The sequence below is a fragment of the Cebidichthys violaceus genome, unplaced genomic scaffold (genome assembly GCF_023349555.1).
Source record: "Cebidichthys violaceus isolate CVI_PGR_0920_01 unplaced genomic scaffold, fCebVio1.0.p SCAF_84, whole genome shotgun sequence".
In the NCBI taxonomy this organism is placed as follows: Eukaryota; Metazoa; Chordata; class Actinopteri; order Perciformes; family Stichaeidae; genus Cebidichthys; species Cebidichthys violaceus.
In genome coordinates, this window is record NW_027176969.1 from 607,353 (window position 1) to 622,537 (window position 15,185).

The 15,185-nt window shown below is 43.6% G+C and overlaps 2 protein-coding genes across 10 annotated transcripts; both read left to right on the plus strand.

The window, feature by feature from the left end:
* Positions 1-24: 24 nt before the first annotated feature.
* On the plus strand, positions 25-7,035 carry hsd17b7 (hydroxysteroid (17-beta) dehydrogenase 7). Its single transcript, XM_068702460.1, has 9 exons — positions 25-123; positions 903-1,109; positions 1,254-1,346; positions 1,455-1,569; positions 2,891-3,085; positions 3,259-3,372; positions 3,492-3,548; positions 3,638-3,736; positions 3,841-7,035. Exons 1-9 carry the CDS (start codon positions 89-91, stop codon positions 3,958-3,960), a joined length of 1,035 nt encoding a protein of 344 aa, XP_068558561.1. The 5' UTR covers positions 25-88; the 3' UTR covers positions 3,961-7,035.
* An 829-nt stretch (positions 7,036-7,864) lies between these two features.
* serbp1a (SERPINE1 mRNA binding protein 1a) lies at positions 7,865-14,786 on the plus strand. Of its 9 annotated transcripts, none has more exons than XM_068702453.1 (9): positions 7,865-8,235; positions 9,705-9,897; positions 10,386-10,535; positions 10,683-10,754; positions 11,295-11,378; positions 11,546-11,717; positions 12,780-12,824; positions 12,920-13,135; positions 13,360-14,786. In XM_068702453.1, exons 1-9 carry the CDS (start codon positions 7,980-7,982, stop codon positions 13,414-13,416), a joined length of 1,245 nt encoding a protein of 414 aa, XP_068558554.1. In that variant the 5' UTR covers positions 7,865-7,979; the 3' UTR covers positions 13,417-14,786. The 9 variants fall into 9 exon arrangements, with proteins under 9 accessions (XP_068558554.1, XP_068558551.1, XP_068558552.1 ...); XM_068702450.1 differs by having other exon boundaries at positions 7,866-8,235; positions 12,777-12,824; XM_068702451.1 differs by having other exon boundaries at positions 7,866-8,235; positions 11,549-11,717; positions 12,777-12,824.
* The last annotated feature ends 399 nt before the right edge of the window (positions 14,787-15,185 follow it).

The window sequence follows — 15,185 nt, forward strand, 5'->3', positions numbered from 1 at the left end:
CGGACTAATAGAACTTGTTGCATTTGGCAGTAAGCTAAAAGTAGCGCGTTTTGTGTGAAAGTTGTGTTTCCAGTTTGGACCAGAAACTATGAATAAGGTGGTTTTGGTGACGGGAGCAAATAGGTAATGGCGGAATTTATCGTTTTTTATTATAAAACTCAAGTCTGGCATCTAACGTTGAATGAATTCACCACATAAGAGACATTTCCTCAAGGTCTTTTTGTAGTCATTTGTATCTGTTGGTTAAATACAGTGGTGGAATGTAACATTTACTCAAGCACTGGACAATTTTGAAAATAAATAAAAATAAGTATTGTACTTTTTTTTTTTACTGCATTTATATGATGACCGTACTTCTACAAATGCAGATTATTAAAACAAAATACAACACGGCTAATAAAGGATGTGCTATAACAGATGTACCTATCTGTCAGTATATAAAGTCGTTTAAATGAGCTCCAACTTTACCTGCTGCAGAGTTAAAGTGAACACATTAATGCAAATGCAACAATACATATCTATATGATTCTGAAATGGACCATTCTGCATAATGAGCACTTTAACTTTTGGTGATTGTAGTATACTTTGATGCTGATATGTTTCTACTTTTACTAAGGACCTGTTACAGAGTATTTCTGTACTTTGGTATTATTACTTTGAATTAAGTACACGATCTGAACACTTCCTCTACTGGTTAATTATTTAATGCGTGCATATTTTATTTCTCCAATTTGACTTATTAATGTGACATTTTGAAATCCCTTTATCAAGACAGTCCTGGCCCCAAATTACAGTATCATTTTCTCATGTATGTGGACTTATGTTGGTCGATAACGTAATCAAATGAAGCTCCATAGATGACGTAGTAACTGGCGTTTCCTCACACCGTCGTCTCCCTGCAGTGGCATTGGCCTGGTGCTGTGCGAGCGTCTCCTCTCCCAGGACACCGAGGGCCTCCAGCTGTGTCTGGCCTGCAGGAACATGCGGCGGGCTCAGGCCGCCCGCTCGGCCCTCCTCGCCTCTCACCCCGGCGCCCAGGTGGCCCTGCTGCAGGTGGACACCAGCAGCGTCTCCTCCGTCCTCGCCGCTGCACGGGAGGTCAAACTCAGGTGGGAGGATGGACTCGCAGCAGCAGCAGCAGCAGCAGCAGCAGCAGCAGCGTGGCACTCAAATGCACACATTCACATCAAATAGGCATCAACACAGGAACAGGTTCTGTTCCATATGTGAATATATGTGTTTGTGTTTTGCAGGTACAACCGTCTGGACTGCCTCTACCTGAACGCAGGCATCATGCCAAACCCACAGTTTGATGTAAAAGCCTTTTTCAAGGGCCTCTTCTCCAGGTACTTTGTTGATTTTGCAGCTTTTTATTCTTTTAACATGTCCAGCATTCTATCTCGTCACCATTGTGCCTCTGGAGAACTCAGGTTTCTACAATATCTTCATTACAGTCGTATCGTCGCCATGTTTGCCACCGGTGAGGGGATTCTCACGCAGAAGGACTGCGTCACCCCCGATGACCTGCAAGAAGTTTTCGCCACCAACCTCTTCGGTCACTTCCTGCTTGTGAGTAGCTGCTATGTTTGGCTACTGAATTCTATCGTATGGTATTTATCCACGCATAGAATCTAATGCAAAACCGTGTCTCCTTCAGTTTTTCCCCTTGCAGGGACAGTAGTTCTACTCAGCTGCTGATGGAATAAAAATAGGCGATACTGGATCCATCTGTCATTGAGCAACGCTGCTCATTAAATATTAACGGTTCTGTTGGAGGCATGAGGTCACTGCAGACGGCATTCTGCCTGCTGAGCTTTTGCAGATGAATCCTGACATGCATTAAGTTGCCCATCACAGAGAAACCTTCTCAAAACACTTCTACTCTTCAGACAGCTGAAAACACTATTTTTGGTAATGTCCTTTTATTTTGAAATTAAGTTTGGCAGGAATTTAACGTTGCTGATTAGTTTAAGGAATCTAAAAGGACTTTACGTGGAAAGAGATGCTTGAAATCTACAGTATATCTTATCTAGTTTAAAATGTATTTATATTTAACCTTTATTTATACATGGTAATCTAATTGAGACACAGGGTCTCATTCTCAAGAGGGACCTCAAAACCAATGCGACAGGACATTCATACAGACACAAAATAAGAGCGCAAACATAAAAGGGACGTGTGCAAAAGTGGCAACGTGAGAATTTAAACCTATGAAGGAAAAACAGACCCAGACAGGATCGTATGAGATTTTCACAGTAGGATAACCCTCTCAGAAAAATATTGAGGTTTCACAATAATACACTAATATTATTATTATTATTATTATTATTATTATAGCAATTAGAATAGATTTATATGTTAAACTGTATTATAAACCAGATAAAAAAATACCAAAAGTAACTAAATAAATGTAAATATGTAAATAACATCTTAGTTTACATGTCAGCAGCCTTTTAGCATCTTGAATTAAAAACTAAATGAAAATAATATCTGCTGGACAGCTTCGGTTCCTGCTGAAGCGTGTTCACGGTTAAGTTGGCAGAACAGGAGAAACTCTTTTTTTTTTTTTTTTTTTTTTACCAAATTCTGTACCGACTGATCGGATGGAACGAGTGAAAGAGCAAAGGTTATGGCAGCACTGGTTAATAGACATGTTAGTGGATACATGAGTGGGCAGCCAGTGTTACCATTGGAGATAAAGATATGTCAAAAAAAAATCATCTGTTTCTCACACAAATATACTTTAAATCTCTTAAATTCAAATCAGCAATGGTGTAATATGTCTTTGTTTTATGAAAAAAAGCATTATTTAAGGCTGAAACTGTTAAGATGTTTAAATTTCTTTTTAATATCGTTCTTCTGTGTCGTTCTCCTGTGTTGTTTCGCCCAGATCAGGGAGCTGGAACCGGTCCTGTGCCGCGCAGGCCGGACGTCCCGGCTGATCTGGACGTCCTCCAGCAACGCTCACCGTTCAGCTTTCAACCTCGAAGACATGCAGCACCGGGGAGGCACCCAACCGTACAGCTCCTCCAAATACGCCTCCGACCTGCTCAGCCTGGCGCTCAACACGCACTACAACAAACAGGTCGGCCCTCGCGCACACACACACACACACACACACACACACACACACACACACACACACACACACACACACACACACACACACACGCGCGCCTCACATGCTCCGTATCAGCCATGTCTTTTTTTTTGGTGTAATCTCCCATGATGTTGATAACTGTGATTCCTGCTCTCTAGGGTTTGTACTCGTCCGTCACTTGTCCTGGTTTTGTGATGACCGATCTGACCTACGGGATCCTGCCCTCCTTCCCAGCCGTCCTCTGGACTCTGCTTATGCCCGTCTTTTGGCTTGTGAGTGCACCGCTGATGGTTTTAAATGAGTGATACACACACACACACACACACACACACACACACACACACAACTGAAATGAGTCGTATCTGAATGCATCTCTCTTTCGTGATCTCAGATAAGAATGTTCATCAATACTTTCACCCTGACCCCTTATAACGGAGCTGAAGCCCTGGTAGGTAACAAAAAAAGAAAGAACACATTTTCTAATTTTCTCCCACAGTTTAGTACAAATGGATTCATGAATGCTGCTCTTTCTTGCAGCTCTGGCTATTTAACCAAAAGCCTGAATCACTGGACCCTCAAGCCAAGTACCACAGCTTAACATCTGGTCTGGGAAACAACTACACACGGCCACGAAAGGTACGGCGAGGAATTCCAAATTCAGTTTAAATTCTGAAAATAGAATAATTCACGTAGTGAGTTTTGTGTCTTTTTGTTCTGCTTTTTTTTTTTTTTTTTTGCAGATGGACATCGATGCGGAAACATCGGATGCTTTGTATGAGAAATTGCTGCAACTGGAGCGTGACGTGAGAAAGAAACTGAAGGAAAGACAGAAAGAATCACAGTATTCCTGCAGGACGTGATGCGAGTCACACAGTCGGAGAGTATTTCGTTCCTGTCTGGCATACATTTGTTTCAGACCTCATAAAACATGGCAGCATGAATTCACAGCACAAATAAACAAGTTACAGTGACTCTATATAAGCATGACGTAACATGTCTGTTATAGGACAAACAGCTAGAGTTGTGTATGTTGTTAAGAGTTTGGGGAAATAAAAGTGAGCATCATCCACTTCTTTTCAGTCCATCCACTCCGTGAGGGATGATAGTGCACGAGGGGGGACCACACAGATGTGCACACGTGGATGTGAAGGCTAAGTCACCAACTTTTCAGGACTTTGTCCGATTTGGTTGCTAATCCCACGATCCTCGCGGTAAAACGTAGTGCAGTCAGACAGCAGACTGTCCGTGTCGTCCCAAAAGTTGACATACGTGGTCTTCGTGAGTCCCTCAGCTGCGGTGTACGGCGGCGCCGGCGGCGGCAGACGCGCAACGTTGCAAGCGCACCTGAAATTCCGCTCCGGCGGGTTCGGGGCCGCGCGAACCCAGCAGCCGTCCCCGCGTGCCGCTGCTGGCTTCCCGGTCCCGCACTCCTCCTCCTCCTCCTCCTCGTCGTCCTCTCCGCTCAGCTTCGGGTTGCAGAAAGCCCACACCATCCCGCAGAAGTAGACGAAAAACGTGCCCATGACCATGACCATGAGCGCGTAGGACTCTATCATGGCTTTGGCGACCGGAGATGTCATCTCTCTCTCTCTCTCTCTCTCTCTCTCTCTCTCTCTCTCTCCGATCACGTGCAGGAATTAGAATCGTGCCGAGTTGCCAAAGTGCTGTTCAGGAGGGACTGACGGTCCGACCGGCGTCACCCGGTGGGTTGGACCACTTCAGCATCTTCCAGTTCAGTAACGTGAGACATAGAGACAAGTAGAACATATGTGGCTACTTTTGTTGCCACACTATTTGTTTATGTGATTAACAAAATGAACATTGAGCAAAAACTATAATTAAACATAATAAAACCGCTCAATATCCATACTTTACTTGGCAGTTGGATAACACTGAATATATATATATATACTACACTACTGTTCAGAGTCATCACGTGATAAATTGATGTTATTCTTCTTTCGTATAATAATTCAGACACCAAATGCAGGCCTATATTGTTTACATTAGAAATTTTGGCCCCAAAAGATGAACTTCCATTTAGTCGATTTCCCCACAGTGTTGCAATAATAGAGGAGAATACTGTTGTTACCATTTTTTCCCCCCAAAAAAATGCTTTGATCTTGAATTTGTTTTCTAGTCCAGAAAGGCTGAAGTGACCTTAAATAGCTTTGCTAAAGCAACACGTTGTCCGTTAATATTCCAGCGGGTTACAGGCATTATTGTGTTCCGTAATTAAATCTGCACACATTTTGATGCTAAGTTTCTTTTTTGACCGGTGATTTCTTCTATTGTCGTCTCTTTCTGCTCATATTGTCAGTGGGGTTGAACCGTTGTGCAGCGTTTTGTTCTCCATGTAAAGAAAAAAACAAGCCCTTCATGCAAAATAGCATCTATTGTTTGGCTTTTGTATGGTCTTTGTAACAGACCTTAAAGGTACAGTGTTTAGCATTCAGGGGGCTCTATTGGCAGAAACTGAAAACTATATTAATAAATAATGTTTTCTTTAATCCCCTGAAAATAAGAATCATAGTGTTTGTTACCTTTTTAGAATGAGCCGTTTAAATCTACATAGTTGAGCGGGTCGCCTTCACGGATCGGGCCGCCATGTTTCTACAGTAGCCCAGAAAGGACAAACCAAACACTGGCTCTAGATGAGGACATTCTTGCTTTCATGTTTTAATGTAGGCCAACTTGTCATTCTCTCCTTTTATACACTTGACACACGGGAGACATTTCAGTCGGTTGCAAACTCACCACTAGATGCCGCCAAATCCTGCACACTGCACCTTTAAGTGCAAACGTCCATTTGTCTCCCTGGAATCAGGGTCAGTTTTTCCGTAACAAGCCCATCAGCTGGCAAGGTTTGACTTTCCTTATTAGGTAAAAAAACCCCAAAAAACTACAGCACCCACAACTCCAAAAATACCAACAATAATGTATTTATTTTTTACAGATATAGGCAATGACATTCTAAGATACCACAACAAAACTACAGTACATGAATGATGAATGGACCGTTGGACACACAATGATACTCTGATATATGAGAATATTTACATTAAAGCCATTTATCTAAGCGTTAAATGTTCTGAAAGGTAATTATACCTTTGAAGACATAAATACTGAAACGTACAGTAATCATGTGGGGCCTTTTAATATTCCTAGGCAAATATTTAAAATGATGTGTAGCCTCTAATGTAAGATACTAATTAATCCGAGGCGCATGAGGCATAAACAATCATTAATTTGAATATATCAGTATAAGTTATGATTAATTACTTTTCAGTTGTCGTTTTTGAGGGTGTCATCTCCTGCTGCAACGATTCATCCTCACCGTGACAGAGGAAGTCTATGTGGTGATGTTGCTTTTCCTGTTCATGATAATAACGTCGATAAAACTCAAACCTTCACCAATCGGCAAAATGCAACGCTGCTTCAGAACGGACCGAAAAAGTCCAGTGTGTTGGGTTTTCCCACCATGAGTGCAAGATGACGTTTTTTTACGCAGTCGTTCAACGTATTCCTCGTAAAAATGGTTCGTATGATATCTAACGAAAAAGTTACCTGAATCATTGAATGTGGATATCCCACATTCAGCCCTAAAGGATACACCCACTGTGAAATATGTCTGATTTCCTCACATATTGATTTCGGAGGGAACTCTTTATAATATGTTACTCTGAAAATGAAATGTCCTCACACTTTGTGCTGTAAAAGAAGGCAACGAGCTTCTTCCTTGCAGGCTCCTTCAGTTAACTCCTTTAGAAAAACATTAGATAAATTGGGGGATATGACCGAGGATATTTTGTATGATTATAAAGCTGACTTGTGATTAGGTACTTTAAACGAGTATAGTGTGGTATTATCTTTGCTGTATTCTTTGTTTGTTGGAAAATCTGGTGTGAAAATGTTCAATAAATTTGAATAAATAAGAACGTTTTAACCTGGTGAAGATCATACCTGAAACGTGTGTGTGTGTGTGTGTGTGTGTGTGTGTGTGTGTGTATCCAGAACTAAAATGCAACTAGTAATGTGTTACTTTGTCGTTAACTCATCTTTCCCTGGAGGATAATTGCGGCTGAAAAACGAGAGATGTCTTCCCACCAAACTATTGCTCTCTAGTGTTTTCACCGTTGCATGCGCAGAAAGCACATTTGCTATGGCTCGGGTTTTATTAACCCTAAGGAGTGGTGCTAAATATCTAAATATAAGTGTGAAATATTGTTTACACTTGGGCCAGGGGCTCAGAATGGTGTGAATACTTGTTCTACGACAGATTTAAATGGCAGGACATTGAGTCAGGGTCAACTTTTACACTCTTTGATGATCTTTAATGAAGATTCTGTCACTGACCTTTACTCATAACCACAGCTCTCAGCACATCGTATCTAACTGAAACATACTAGCAACAAACAGCTGCACATGTTCTCTCCCTTAAAGGTTTGTAATGTTATCATATGCGTATAAAACAGGGGCAACAGAGCAGTTGATAACTCTTAAGTTTAAAACTGACAAAACGTTTGCAGACAATAGTTTGAGGGACTAAAGAGTTTTGTGTTTCTCCTCAGTAATCAAAACAAGAGTGTGTGATGTGAGGGCACCCATGCTTGTCTTTGCAGAAAGCTAGCAACACTGGAGAGACTTGCATTGTGGGTATTGCAGTTTCTCAATGGGCTATTCCGCGGCTAAGTCTACTGCATCACGTTTCCGAAAAAAACTACACGCCCCACCCGCGCCCACGGCCGAGGCCCCGGATGTCTATCGCGCCGGAAGAGAAGAAGGTCCTTTTTCCCAGCCATCTTGTGGCTTCATCTAGCGAAGTGTTCGCACCAAGCCTCGTAGAATCGGAGGAAAATCCTGCTGAAGGGGCGCCATCATGCCCGGACAAATGCAAGAAGGTTTTGGTTGTCCCATAACCAATCGGTTCGACCAGTTATTTGACGATGAGTCGGATCCATTCGAGCAGCTGAAGCAAGCCGAAGTGAAGAAGAAGGAAGCCCCTGCTCCTGGTGCCGCCAAGACCGCAGCCCAGGCTGCCAAGCAGCCGAAAAAGGAGTCCCAGAAAGACAGAAAGGTCCCGCTCACCGACAAGAAGGAGGAGACCCAGGCACCCGTCCCACTCAAGAAAGATGGTGAGATATATTTCTGCGTGTTTCTTTTAAGAGGGGTCTTCTTTAGCGAAGCTGCAGGTAAAATATTCCATGCTAACAGGCTCGGTTGCTCGCTAGCTAGCAGGTTCATAAGCCCCTCGCGACATGAGGTCCGCATGGCCGCTTATTGTGCTCCAGTTGGCTGTCAATTGCTGGAACGGTGACATCCACGCGCACGTGTACAGCAATGGCATGTCTGCGGCTCAAATAATTTGGGGATAAACGGTTTCCAAGCCAACTTGTTTTGGCTCGCTTTCCCCCCCACCATCACCACCACCACCACCGGCCTTGTTGAACAGGCAGAACCCGAAAGCCTGGAGAAAGTGGCCTCGAGGAGTTTAGCTGTTATTCACATAAAGTCGTTACTTTCAACAAGCACACGTGTGGCTTCTTTCACCCAGAATTAGCCGAATATATGTATTTAATTCCGGCCTTTTTTTTTAGATAAATATATAATGCATTAAAATATAACCCGAGTGGTTAAAGTAAACGTCTTCCACGCGAAAATGCAACTTGTCGAAGTAATGTATTGTGGAACTTTTTTTTTCGTGGCGTTATTTTGCAGGTGGATGGGTCAGATTTTAAGAGCAGCACCGCTCTCACGCTGATGCACCTCGTGGTTGGTAGTGTGGGGCGTGTTAAAAGTACAGCCACTTCCTCCCAATCGGCGCGCAATACATGCTCAGCGCGTGTGATCGACCTGCCTCAAGATAATTTAATTTCCTGTTTCTGCTATACCAAGATAGTATCATCTACGTAGATTATCTTTTTTCTTCTTTTTTTTTTGGTGTATCTGTGTGTAGCCTGTTGAGTGCAGAGTTGAAGCATCCGGGCTCCTGCATACAGGAAGTCAACTGGCCATTTTCATTCATGCATTTGTGCCAAGTGGGCTCATATCTGTATCTGAGAGAAGATGCGACAGGTGCGCTGACTACGGTGCACCCAGCTGCCCCTGTGTGCTGCTGGAAGGGTGTCTATTTTGGTAGCTGGTGGGTTTAGGCCGTGGGTGGGGGGGGGGACTTGTTGTGTCACACTGGGCCAGCAGGCAGTCGACCGACCATGTGTCACGGAGGGTTAAACACTATGTCGCCGTTAATTCCGTCCACAGTTAACGTGCGACTCGATTGGTCATTTTACAATCGGACTGTGAAATAATAAGTGGTCGTGCTGCAAACTCTTGATCCCTTTTCGTAATGCAAGATTACTCTCTTCTGTCTATTTTGTGCACTTAATTAACTTTTAATAATTGGATTACATTGCAGACAGGCGCATTAAGTAAATGGATCCCACCAACTGCCGGGATTCTTTAATGCCGCACATTAATTGGAATTATTTGCTCCATTTGAACAGAACAATCACCTCCGCTTCTTTCTCTTGTCCGGGGCTCCGCAGCGGGTCCTAATCTATCGGTGCTATCGGTCCTCTAATCCCCCTGTTGTGGTCAATCCTAGGTGCCGGCATGAGGAGAATGGGCCGCAAGCCGGAGGGCGAGGGCTTCAGACCTCAGGGCGGCCAGGGCCAGGGAGAGGGGCGCCCCCCCACAGACCGGCGGCCCGTGGACAGGCGGCCCCCGCGGCGCTTCGAGAGGCCTGCTGGCGGCGACGCCGGCGAGAAGCCCGAGGGAGGCGAGTTCTCGGTGGAAAAGTGAGTTCATATTCCGATGTTTTAATTGAACAGCAACCAAATAATAAGAAAAGGAGAAGAATAATGAATCCACAACAGTTATATCTTTTGTGTTTTATAACTCCACATGAGGCCAAAGCAGCGCTCAGTAGGGGGTGGGGTCGGCAACTGTTAAAGGCGTTGCTTAGTATGATAAGACTTCGGCACTTGTGGCTCTTTATCTCATGAGTTTACTTGCGTTAAATTGATACAACTAAAATTAGGGTAAAATGTCCAAATATAGATTTAGACTAACTTCAAACATCGGTAACCCGAGGCTAACTTGAAACCATAATCACTCTGTTTTAAGCTTTCCTCTGACGCAGAGATGCTGCGATGACTATTTGATTTGATCATGTTAAGTCTCTCTCTCTCTCTCTCTCTCTCTCTCTCTCTCTCTCTCTCTCTCTCTCTCTCTCTCTCTCTCTCTCTCCCCCTCCCTCCCTCCCCCTCCCCCTCCCCCTCCCCAGACCCATTGGTGATAGGCCGATGCGAGGACGTGGTGGTGGCAGAGGCGGCCGCGGTGCCGGTACTGGCAGAGGCCGTGGCGTGGGTCGCAACGATGGCTTTGACTCTAGAGGAAAACGTGAATTTGACAGACACAGTGGCAGTGACCGAACGTAAGTACTTTTTCCAGTTCTTATACGAGCCCTTAAATGCATATTAACATGCACCGGGTCTGTGGAAGTCGTTGGTTGGTGTGTGTGTGTGTGTGTGTTCATCCAGTGCGTTTGTCATGGCCCCGGCTAAAGCTAATGTTCTTTCAGTAGCATGAAAGGTGAGGAGAAGCGCGGTGGAAGTGGATCTCACAACTGGGGCACCGCGAAGGACGACATAAAGTAAGTTCCTATTATATATGAAACGGAAAGTGTTCGTGGTGGGAGGGTTTGGGGGTTGCAGAACAACTCTGCACGAGATCCTTGAATGAAGTCCTTTTTTTTTTAGAGAGAATAGTCTTTAATAGTTGGCTCGTTTGGAGACGCTCGGGTGTTTAGATTTATTTGCAAGTCTGATTTTACTCATCTGTTCCACATCCTGACGAGGTTCAGAATCATTTAACATTATTTGAATACAAAAAAAGTAAAAAAAAAATAAAAAAAAATCTCAATTGCAAGTTTTTTAGGTGTTTATTTCGGCTTTTTCATGAGGGAAATTTGTTATCGCTCCAGCTACCGGTCCACACTTTGTACTTGAGCTTCCCCCATCATCCTTTTCAGTTGAACAGTAAAAAGTAAGATAAAAGTTAAGTGGCTCGTCATGCATGTAGATGGCAACAAGGTCCTATACGTCGGCATGGAGAGCAGTGTTTCATAAAATAAATACTCCCCTGGTTCTTGATACCATGCCATATGAAATTTCTTTTTTCTTTCTTTTTCTTGACCTCCTAGCGAGCTTGACCAATCAAACGTTACTGAAGACAACCCTGAGGGAGAGGAGCATCCACCTGCTGACTCTGAGAACAAGTAAGTTATTTTCCTAACAAATGAGAGAGAGAAAGAACCGAGAAGACATTTTGTCGTTCTGCTGTAATCGATCGAGGATTCACGGCTTCGAATTGGTGGCCGGCAACGACCTGGTTTTATATGAAACTTTTAACGCTGTGCCACCGTGTGCGTTTGTGTGTGTGTTGAAGGGAGAATGAGGTTGAGGAAGTGAAGGAAGAAGGCCCCAAGGAGATGACTCTGGACGAATGGAAGGCCGTGCAGGACAAGGAGCGAGCCAAAGTGGAGTTCAACATCCGCAAGGCCAACGAGGGAGCTAGTTGGAACAGAGGCTTTGTGCTGCACAAGTCCAAGGCGGAGGTGAGTCGGAACCGTGAGTGCTCATTCTGAACACAGTCGAGGTCCGGAGACGGATAGGCTTTGTCCCAAAAACTCATATTATTGCAGTTTCTGGGCGTCGGCTCAAATGAGACTATTTCTTCTTTTTCCAAAGAAATGTAGAAATACTGCGCCCCACCGCCGTTAACACAAGCGTCACTTTCTTAACTAGCTGCTATATACAAGTGCAAAAGGTTTCCTGATCGCTGCAAATCGCATGCTCCACTCCAACCACAGCGCTCTTTAGCTGAGACGGGTGAAGATATTTTTAGAGCAATAAATCACCAACGCAAAGCACAATCTAATAGTCGCCAAAAAAAAAGGTTCAGAGTTTTCTTTTCTTATAGTCTTGGAATCGCCGTCGATGTTCTTATTTGTGCATTTTAAAATAATTGCAGCAGATGATGTAAGAGGCTGTAAAGGATTATATTAAAAAAATCAAAAATCAAATTAATAATGTAGGATAAATCTAAAGTCACTCCGAACACCTCTGGGAGCCCATTGCAGGTTAGTTAACTCTGGGTTGACGTTCTCTCTCTCTGTCTCTCTTTGTCTCTCTCTCTCTCTGTCTCTTTCTCTCTCTCTCTGTCTCTTTCTCTCTCTCTCTGTCTCTCTTTGTCTCTCTCTCTCTCTCTTTCTCTCTCTCTGTCTCTCTTTTTCTCTCTCTGTCTCTTTCTCTCTCTTTCTCTCTCTCTCTGTCTCTCTTTGTCTCTCTCTCTCTCTTTCTCTCTCTTTCTCTCTCTCTGTCTCTCTTTTTCTCTCTCTGTCTCTTTCTCTCTCTCTCTCTCTGTCTGTCTCTCTTTCTTTCTTTCTTTACAGCAGAGTTCAGATTTAATTGTAGTTTATCGATGGGTTGATTATTAAGATTGTAACAGTAAAATTGGGCCAGACTCACATTTAGTCAGTGTGCGTTAAAGATAGTTATAGATGTTTTGCTGGCAGGAACTGTAGGTCATCATAAGACAGTTTTTGATTGTTTATGTTTTATGTATGTTGTGTTAAAGTTTGTATTGTTTTGCTTTCTTTTTTTTTAATTTAAAGCAGGAGAAGAAAGAAGAAGTGATTGATCCTGAGGTTGAGGAGCCCAAGGTAACCAACCTCAACTAAACTCAAATCACAGATGTGAACAAAATGAACCGAAGCTTTAAACTCACAAAGTATTTTTTTTTGTTTTCCCGTTTCAGCTTGACGATGAGCACCATTTCCGGAAGCCAGCCAATGACATCACGTCCCAGCTGGAGATCAACTTCGGAGACCTGGGCCGTCCGGGCCGTGGACGCGGCGGCGGACCACGCGGCGGCCGGGGGGGCCGTGGCCGCGGCGGCAGCGGTGGTGGAGGACCACCCGGCGCCGTCAGTGGCGAAGCCACTAGGCCGGTCCGCGCACCGAGACCCGAGAAGGTAAATGATCCTACTGGAATCTCAGATGTTGTGTCATTAGTACCCAGGTATGAAAGGAGCTGTCTGAAGGTAGATACGGGTTCAGTTTACGGGTGAGAATCAGGGTTACCAATTCAATTTCTTGATCATTTAAAGCCATTTCCTTTTCTATATTCCATACTTTCGAGGCGCATCTATAAATGTTGGGTTTTTCTAACTCCTACCTTCCGTTTGCTTTTCCTCAGTCGTCTGTGTCTGTGCCCAACGTGGACGACCCAGAGGCCTTCCCAGCCCTGGCTTAAGCCCCGGCTGCTGTTCCTCAGGCCTACAGGAGCCTCCTGAGCACCTCCACTACGAGGCTTGCATGTTCCTGGATCCTTCAGCAAAGTGAAATGATGGAGAAGACTGTCATTAACTATGGCACTCAAAGTGAGGACTGAGTTTTACCCAATAAAAACAAAACGGAAGATGGAAAAAAAAAAAAAACAGAAATTAAACACAAAAAAAAAACAAAAAAAGAAAAGGACTTCTTGCTACTCTGGAGCAACTTATTGGTAGAGGTTTTGTACTTAGAAACAAAGTAGCAGGGATGTTTTCATACAGTATTTTTTTCAGAGGTTATGCATTGTCCATTGATAATTTTTTGTAATTGCTGCTTGAAAATATGCATTTCGAGATGTAAGCATAAGAAGGGTGTCTTTAGCTCGGTTTGAGCCGTTTGCTCGCTCGCTTTTGAAATCGGCGCCGTGGAGCTCCAACCCGAGCTCAAAAGCTCTGCCACACCAGGTGTTTCTGAAGTTACAGCTTCACTCATTAAGATTTATGGAGTTTTCTTTTTCTTTTTCTTTCGCACTGGGGTATTGTTTTATATTTTATACGGGAGGTCTATTCTTCTATGATCTTCGGCCTGTAAATCGTAACTATTTTCATAAATTCCTGCAGAGACTGTATTTCAACATGGTGCAAATGGGAGACGCCTCGATCCTCCGATCGAGCGCCGCCGCCTACATTCGAATGCATCGATGAAATGGCGCCTAAATCTGTATTGCGGCTCTTTTTGTACCGAAACGTACTATAGGAGGAGCATTAGGTCAATTTGGAGGACCACCAGTCGGGGATTACTCGCCTAAATTTGCATTGATCCGGAGAAATTCGTCAAGGGGATTCATTTGAAGCAGAAAGTTATTCCATTTGTTCTGATTTCTCATGTATTCGGGGTGCTATTCGTCATTCTGATGTCCCTTCCTCCCCCCCCGCCCATTTCCTCTTTGATCGCCATTCGCAAGTCAATTAAAATGCCTTTTTGCTTTTACTCTTAAGAGTGGTGCGGAGAGGGAGTGTCTTTACACAGTTGAGACGTGGCTGAAGTCTTCTGGAAGCCCTCAAACCTTCTCCGACTGTCGACACACTCCACTTCTTCCACAGATTTCAAGTCAGCCCAGCTTCAGTTTGTGGTGGTTGTTTTTTGGGTTTTTTTTGCAGCCTGTTGTGTGCTGATGTTTTTCTTCCACTGTTGACTTGCCCTGTAGCTTCCACAGTGGCACCACTGCATAATTGCTCTGAAAGAAATACGGTCGTTCATTGCGTGGAACAACTGAAGTGCTCTACAAATGTGTGAATTCTAGCCCTGCTATTAGAGACCTCTGTCGGTAAAATAAAGGTGGTCGATAAATCTTTTGCATTGTCAGTTTTTAATCCTGCCCTGAAACACAGGAGCGATGAGTTTACAGCGCTTGCTTTACAGTTTGCTTCAGCTTACAACCACATATCTACATGCATGGTCTGTTTCTTTATCGGCCGTTAGAAGTGAGGAGAGGCAGAGCAGGTATGTGATTTGGTCACGTGACACTTCAGGGTTGAGATGACCGATGCTTGCTAAATGTGTCAAAGAGTAAAATTAAGTTCTCATTTGTAGACGGTAAGTTATGCCAGAAATAAGTGTGATGGATGTCATTTTATGACTATTTAATGTCTCTAATATACACATAATATAATGATGCAAGTGAAAAAGCAACTTTTGATTCTTAAGAATATCCAGACGTTGGAATTAGTTAAAAAATGTTTTTAAATT